The sequence below is a fragment of the Poecilia latipinna genome, unplaced genomic scaffold (assembly GCF_001443285.1).
Source record: "Poecilia latipinna isolate Pla-1442-1.1 unplaced genomic scaffold, P_latipinna-1.0 Scaffold3082, whole genome shotgun sequence".
NCBI lineage: Eukaryota > Metazoa > Chordata > Actinopteri > Cyprinodontiformes > Poeciliidae > Poecilia > Poecilia latipinna.
The window spans coordinates 25,447-33,730 of NW_015115698.1; the positions used below are offsets into that span (position 1 = coordinate 25,447).

Genomic DNA, 8,284 nt, shown 5'->3' on the forward strand with positions numbered 1-8,284 from the left:
AAGCCTAACTACTTATTTGTATAAATATTTTAGTAATACTCTTTACAACAACCGGAATTTTCACATAACTTTTATACTTTTGGAGCTCTGTTTGAGGACACGTTGTGATTATTAAATTAGGTGTTATGATCAGTTAATCAGAACTTGAGCAGTTTACCAAATACATTTTACATTTGCTTAATTAAACATGTTCAAAGTGTGCTGCTCTGATTGGAGTACAACTTTGGAGTACTCTATGTATGAATGATTGCTCTCTGGATCACTATATTTTTAAAGGTTTTGTTGACTATAGTTGCCTTTATTTGGAAGTAGTTTGACAGGAAAGTGGGTAATGAGAGAGGGGGAAGACATGCGGCCTGCGACCACCGCCACTATGACTAAGGCCTCAATATGTGAGTTTTGCTTTGCCCCTGCGCCGTCACAGCACTCCTTCTGGATCACTTTTTAAAAACAAAAAACACTGTCATAAATATTGTCTATCACTGCAGCGGCCATCCCATCCCATGAAAGTAGGATGACACGCCGTGGTGTCCATCCATCAACAGAAATGCACAATTATTTTTGGGCATGGCCTAATTTCTCTACAACATCCTAGAATATTTTAAATGATCAGCCCCAAACTATGCTTTAACCTAAAATTATGAAACTTGGTTCACATGTGTGTCTTGTCAGTACCTACAAAAAAGTCTCTTGGAGCCATGGTCCAAACCCAACAGGAAGTGGGCCAATTTGGATCAAAGCAGCCATGTCATTTTTGTAGACGTCGTATCTGGTCGAACCCGTCCTACAGCTTTTGAGATACAAACTTCAGAATCACTCAGCGCACTCTTGAGCCATTGAAGGTCAAAAGTTATCAAAAGATTTGTCGTACACCAAAGCATGTGGGTGTACACCAAAGCATGTGGGCGTGGCTAAGTGTCAAACTTTGACTATTCGCCATGAAATATCAAGGTGCAATAACTTCCACATACAAGGTCACAGCTGCATCAGACTTTCCATGTCTCATCACAGACAGCCTCTCATCACATTCACGGTCAATTGATGACATCATCTAAGGCCCGCACCCTTCCAACAGGAACTCATCTGTTTTTTTCTGCTGGATATCTTACTTTTACTCTTTGATTCATATGGGTTTAGATTTGTGTCAAGAGACATAAATGACATGATGACAGATGAAGTCTGTCAATGCTGGCTGCTGGGTGAACCGTGTGGGCATGGCCGAGTGATGAATTCCAATCCTTTGCCATACGCATTGTCGCTAAATCACACATGCATTATCCGATTTGCACCAAACTTGCTATGAATGAATCTCTGAAGAGCCCAATAGCATTACATTGTAATTTGATTCCACTGCACCCTCTAGGATAATACCAGATTTTTCATGCGTCGTCAGGGAACGCCGAACGCATCTGTGCATATTATCTGGCGGACTGGTGCATGAACCTGCGCGAGAGCGTCTGCGCTGGCTGGCGGGCCGGGCCGTACGACGTCACTTGCGGCTTTAATTGGGCTCGTTTCTTGAAGATACCTAATAAATCCTACAAATAAAAATACTTTAATAAGCAACAACATTAATTTGGGCTTATTGTCATTAAGCTCAAATTAATAGCATTAATAAAATTTAACATTAGAATATTCTAATGTAATATTCTGTTAAATGTTTTTTTTATTGTAAACAAAAAATCATCAGAATTAACAGAATGTATAAATCTATGTTTCACTGAACTGCTGAAATAAAGTAACTCTTCTTTATAGAATAAGGCTTTGTATTATAGGAAAAAATAAATACATGGCATCTCTAGGAAACAACACAGAATAGATTATTTTTTCTAAAAGCAGCCGATATTGATTATAAAAGCACATCACTATGATATGGCCAGCTCTTCTCTGCACTGATTCAAACGACAACTTTGTTGTGTCAAGGCGGAACTATATAACAAGACAACCTTATTTCATCAAGCAATGTGGTTGCGTCGCGGCTTAGTGTACAACCTGCGCGTGCTGTGGAGAGAGTGAACAACACCGAACATAATACCAGCAGACTGGATGAAAGCGTGTCTGCTGGTATTAGTAGAGCTGGAAACTGAAAGTTGACTAAGCATACGTCTACATATATCGATAAAATTTAACAAAACAGAATTATAAAACAAATACCTGGATGATGTTGATACTCTGTGAAAAGACAGACTAAGTGACCACTTCACTGCATTTGTCCGATCACATCCCAAATATCGGAAAGTTAACATCCATCCCAGAGCCTGAGGTTTCTGTTTCTGAATCTTCTTCTTCTGAAGTGTAATGGCAGTTGACAAACAACGAAGGAGCATTGCTGCCATCGACTGGTAAGGAGTGTGAACTAAGATCTAAACATGTAAACATTGTCGTTATTAAGGCAGTTACTATAACGACCTTGTAATAGCGTCATCATCAAAATTATGTCATTGATTAAACTGTGTCTTTGATACATTAAATAATAACGTGTTCTATTGTTTCATCATGATTTAAAATGTACCTCTAATTGTATGATGTCCCATTACCATATAGTAGCAAAACGTCCAGTGTTCCTAGTCTAAAATCTAGTGATCATCCTCCTAATTCTTTAGCCTATCTTTAAATCCTGTAAAACTAATTTTCTTTTAAGTCAAGTATATTTGTATATTTTCAGCAGCAAGGTAGTTCAAAGTGCTTTAGAAATAGACAGACTTTATTGTCATTCAACTGTACGTTTAGAATGTGCATACTGAGCAAAATTTCTTTGCAAGGCGCTGAAAAAAAAGATAAAGTTTTAATATAAATATATAAAATAAAAAAATATATAATGGGGGTTATATTCTCACCATTATAAGAATATAATGGGCTGTCAACCAAAAAAATTCTGATATGCAAAACTAAAGGTTTCAAACAAAACAGTGATATCAACTTAAAAAAGCGTTTAAAGCATTTTTTTAACTCTTACTGTTTCATTGAGATATTTTTTTTTGTTTGAAACTTTTTTTCTTTTGAAAATCCAAAAGTTTTGATCACAACGCATGATTTTATTTTTTGAATAATTGTGTAACAAATTTAACTCCATAATATCATATTTGATTTTTTGTATTTCTTTATGTCATGTACACTCCTTACCGGTTGGTGGCGGGATTGCTTACCTAACGGTCTTGCCAATCGCCAATAAAACTTAAGAAGAAGAAGGAGGAGGAGGAGGAAGAGGAGGAAGCGGAAGAAGACTGCTGTTATGTCTATGGTTATTTAGACGTAATCGTGACACTGAACTGACTGGGTGTGTGTGTACCGCTTCAAAAGCAGCAGTAAAGTATATCGTTAAGCTATGGACAGAACGTTCAGTCGGATTAAGACACAGAGTCTGAATAGACTGGACCTGAGTAAGAAAGGCAGCGTGGATGAAGACATTGAACATGTGGTGTCTCTGCTCAACAGCTGTGAACAGTTCTTCACCACCAGCTCATGTTCCGGCAGGATCATCCTCATCGATGGGGTCAGACAGGCTTTTAAAGTTCTACTAACTCTTTGTCAGAATCACCCAGGTCTACTTTGTACTCTCTACTCTGCTTCTCTTTGTTAGACCGGATGATGTCAGAAAGTCTTCTCTAAGGAAGATGGATGAGAAAAATAACAGGTCTTGAAGGCAAATCACGTTTCTGCTTTAAATAGGCACTACTAAATGAGTAGTTCCATCACCACTAAATGTATAATATGGTGGAGGCTGTCATGGCCATTTATTTGGTTCAGAGAGAAATTTTAAAAATCCATCCACACTTATAGAACTAGCTCAATAAAATTACTTAATGGAAGCACCAAAAGGTTTAAAATAGAACGTGGGATTCGTCAGGGATGCCCTGTAGCATCCTTTTTCATTTTTTCTCCTTATACAAATCTTAGCTACTTTTATTAAAAATAGTGATTTCAACATTCTAGACTTTAATACCCTGCATTCTACTTTCAAAGTTAAATGGATCAAAAGATATCTGAAAAATCTAAATTCAATGTGGCGTTGGATCCGTAACAAGGTTTTAAAACCTTGGGTGGTCTACACGTTATATTAAGACGTAACTACAAAATAGAAAAACTTCCTGTAATTTATCTAGCTTCCATGCACAACTACTTTTATCCTGGACATTGGTTTATAAACATAGCTTTTCCCCTCATAACTGCCATTTTTTTTGAATAACCAAGATATTTGCTTCAAGCCTTCAATGACAATAAAATAAGTCTAAGTCTAAGCATCCTTAAGTGGATGGATAATGATTTTTTATTATTATTATTATTATTTCCTTTATTTGACCAAGTACAACCCCACTGATATCTAGATCTCATTTTCAGGGGAGACGTGGAGGGACATTTTCAAGAGAGACATTTGTGAAACAACTGTTTAACAAGGATGGACAAATGTTTAATTGTGGTGAATTTCTTTGTAAATATAACTTCCATGTGACTCCTAAAGAATTTGCTGTTCTTTTCGATGCTATTCTAGCAGGTTTAATTTTTTTATATCCACTGTGGATAGAGCTCATGTTAAATATTCTAGGTTTTAAGAGTTATTCATTGGTAATTCAGACCTGTTCCTAAGCATTAAAATTATCCTGTAAATTCAGGACTCACTAAATATATTCCAAATATTGATCCTCTTTCTGTTTGTCATTGAACAAGAAACATTAACCCACCCTTTTTTTGGGAATGCTCCTTCAGTAAAACATTTTGGTGTGACCTCAATATTTTCTTTCACATGAAATGTGATACAGTGATTTCTTTGTATGTTAAATATGTTTTCTTTGGTATTTCAAATAGTAGAGTGTCTGGAAAATAATATATTTTAAACTTTCTTATTCACATACATGCCTGCAAAATAGATAAACACAAGCCTAGCTTCACTGTTTTCAGAGCTTATTTGAGATGCTTTTTGGACTCTAACATTGTGTACCAACTCTAAAGCTGTGAAACTTATCATAGCCCTAAGTGATGAATTTGATTTGTAACCTTTTATTTTTTCTCATGGATGCCTAGGGATTTGTTACCCTGGCATCTCAAGCATACTACTACTGTCTGCAATTGTAAATTTTTTATTTGTAAAGAAAGTTGTTAAAAAAAAATACCCCAACGTGGGGACCCTTCATATGGTTGGCTGAAACAAAGAAGATATCTGATTGACATTTGTGGATTGAGCCATATCAGGGGAGTCTCAAATTCACACACAAATGCAGCGAAGCCCACAGGCCAGAAACAGCTTGTATCTTGTATATTTGTGTTTGCATATAGGCTTGTCACAATAACAAACTTTACTGAGCAATTAATTGTCTCAAAAATTATTGCGATAAATGATAATATTGTTTGTAGACCATTTTAAACAAATGTAATGGTAATGACATAATAATGCAAGCACATCCTGCCAAAACTGAATACACTTTCTTTTCAAAAGAACACAACACTGGAACTGGTAAACAAAATAAACAAAACAACCAAAAACAAAAATAAAATGGACTCTCAGTCTCCGTTAACAAAAAATGCACTTGAATAAAAACTAAACACAACATAAAACCAAAGTGGAAATAAAAACTACATTCAACCAAAACAGTACAGTTTATGAAGTCTGTACACTATATTACCCTTCAATAATCATTAGATTTAGATAGAGAAGATGGCTATATGAAAACTACCTGATCCAATAGTTCACTCCTCCCTTACGCTAAGGAAATGAGGAAAGGAGGGGTCAGTGGAGAGCACTGGAGTTGAGCCTTTTTTATCCAGTGTCATCAATAGAAAGAAAAAAGGCAGGAAGATAGATAGATAGAAACTTTATTCATCCCTTTGGGATTTTACCGTCAGGGAAATTGTAGTTCAGTCTCCCACACAGCACCAATACATCAAATACTTAAACATTAAAAAAAAAAACATTAACATTCAGCCTGATTCTATCATTCCTCCGTTTCTATTGTACTCCTGTTAGCCCTTCTTCCAACCTCCAGTGAGGAGTTGAAGAGTTTTATTGTACGAGGGACAAAGGAATTTCTCAGTCTGTTGGTTCTGTACTTTGGAAGAAGCAGTCTTCCGCTGAATCTGCTTTCCTGGCTGCTGATGACGGTGTGCAGAGGTTGGCTGACATTGACAATAATAGCCTCGAGTTTCTGTAATGTTCTCCTCTCTGCCACTGCTGCCAGAGTCCAGCCTTGTGCCAACCTCTGAGCCAGCCCTCCTGATTTGCTTCTCCAGCTTGGAAAGGTCTGCCTTAGAGATGCTTCCACCCCAGCACACCACAGCGTATAACAGGACGCTGGAGACAATAGACTGGTAAAACAACCCCAGCAGCTTTCCACAGATGTTAAAGGATCTCGGCCTCCTCAGGTAGTACATTCTGGTCTGAGCCTTCTTATAAAGCTGCTTGGTGTTGCTTGTCCAGTCCAGCTTGTTGTCCAGCCACAGGCCAAGATATTTATAGGTCTGCACGACTTCCTCTGTCCCTCCTGAAGTCATTGACCAGTTCCTTTGTCTTGGAAGTGTTTAAATGTAAGTCGTTTCTATGGCACCAGACAACAAAGTCCCTCACCAGGCTCCTGTACTCTTCTTCGCTGTCCTTGATGCACCCCACAATGGCAGTGTCATCAGCGTACTTCTGAATATGACATGTTTCAGAGTTATAGCAGAAGTCTGACGTGTATAGGGTGGAGCACCAACCACAGTGTCAGATGTGATGCTATTCATCCTGACAAACTGTGGTCTGTTGGTAAGGTAGCTGCAAATCCAGGTGATCAGGCAGGAGTCCACTTTCATTCTCGTAAGTTTTTCCAGAAGTGCATGGGGTTGGATCAGGAAGAAACGATAAAGCCGAAAAATGTAAATGAGGTCAATCATTTTCGTTTTTCATGCGATTAATTGATTTATTGTTTATTGTGACAGACCTATTTGCATAAAATATACAAGTGTGAATCATGTTCTATGCATGCGTGAATCCTTCTGTGCATATTGCTTTGTACACACATGAATCATCTTTTGCATATGTGAACCATCCTGTGCACATGTGAATAGTCCTGGCATTTGTGAATTGTTAGGTGCAATTGTGAATATTAAAACTGTTCTAGCTCCATATCCTTGTTCACATTTAGTTAGCAAATTGAAATGAGAGGCTTAAAGTCTTCTGCATAGCTTAGAAGTTCAGATTAAGCTGAGCATGAAACTACTTTTTCCTCTGTAGGCAGCAGGCAGCAGTGATGCCCACAAACAGAACTGTGTCTGGCTGTTTGTCTCACACCAGAAGTGCACCTGTGATGACCTGGTGAGATACAGCAGACTTGTAGCCCTGATCCAGTGCTTCTCAATTCCAGTCCTCAGCCCCCCTGCTCTGCATGTTTTAGATGTGCCTCTATTCCAGAACCGCTGATTCAAATGATTGCATGACCATCAAGTACTGCAAAAGCCTGTTAATCAGCAAAATATTCTATCCAGGTGTGTGGCAGAGGGGAAACATCTAAAATATGCAGGGCAGGGGGTCAGGAGGACTGGAATTGAGAAACACTGCCCTGATCACACATTTCATATGTGAAAATATTATCATGTCTTTTCATGTGACAGTATTTGTTACGTGAAAATGTGACAATTTTATATTTTCTGCATTACACTCAGTTAGTGATGCAGACTGTGTGTGATTCATCAGTCTGCATCATACTCTGATGCAGTCTGAAGAGTGTGTATTTGTGTGTTTTCCAGATGTCAGGTCTGAGCAGATCCTGTGGAGATGCTGTGTTGAAGTTTGAACCCTTTGTTCTCCACGTTCAGTGCCGCAGGCTAGAGGATGCACAGCTGCTGGTGAGGATAGCACTCATAGGATTAACATTTGTTCTGGAGAAGAAGCACAACCTCCACAGTGGTTCGTATCAAATTCCATTAAAAAAATGTAAAAGTGAATTAACAGTGACATACTTTAAGGAGAATTTCTGTGGTAAATCTAAAATTCAGACTCCAAGAAAGTAAGAATGTTACATAAGTACAATATAAACTAGAGATGTGCCGATCAGGTTTTTTCCTGCCGATTCCGATCACTCATGAGGGCTGATCACGGCCGATCACCGATACCGATCACATAATTATTATTTTTTTAAACATAAGCACTAACGGTTATGTGGAAAAAGGAACCATGAATTCGCCTTAATTTAGACAAAAACTTGTTTTTAATAACTTTTTTCAAGAAAAAAACTAAGCAGGCATTGTACAAATTGTACTATCTGTAATACTATCTTTAACAGACTGAAAACATATGAAGGCTCTGAAGAGGCTAAAT

At 37.8% G+C, this 8,284-nt stretch overlaps 1 protein-coding gene across 3 annotated transcripts in view; it reads left to right on the top strand.

Annotated features, from left to right (window-relative positions):
- Window positions 1-3,175: 3,175 nt before the first annotated feature.
- tyw3 (tRNA-yW synthesizing protein 3 homolog (S. cerevisiae)) overlaps window positions 3,176-8,284 on the top strand; it is a 26,067-nt gene continuing 20,958 nt past the window's right edge. For 2 of the 3 annotated variants that reach the window (XM_015022709.1, XM_015022710.1), the window contains exons 1-3: window positions 3,176-3,493; window positions 7,202-7,282; window positions 7,714-7,812. In XM_015022709.1, coding sequence (XP_014878195.1) covers window positions 3,326-3,493; window positions 7,202-7,282; window positions 7,714-7,812 — 348 coding nt within the window. In that variant the 5' untranslated portion in view covers window positions 3,176-3,325. The remainder of the gene's footprint in view (window positions 3,494-7,201; window positions 7,283-7,713; window positions 7,813-8,284) is intronic. The other variant, XM_015022708.1, reaches the window with a different exon arrangement.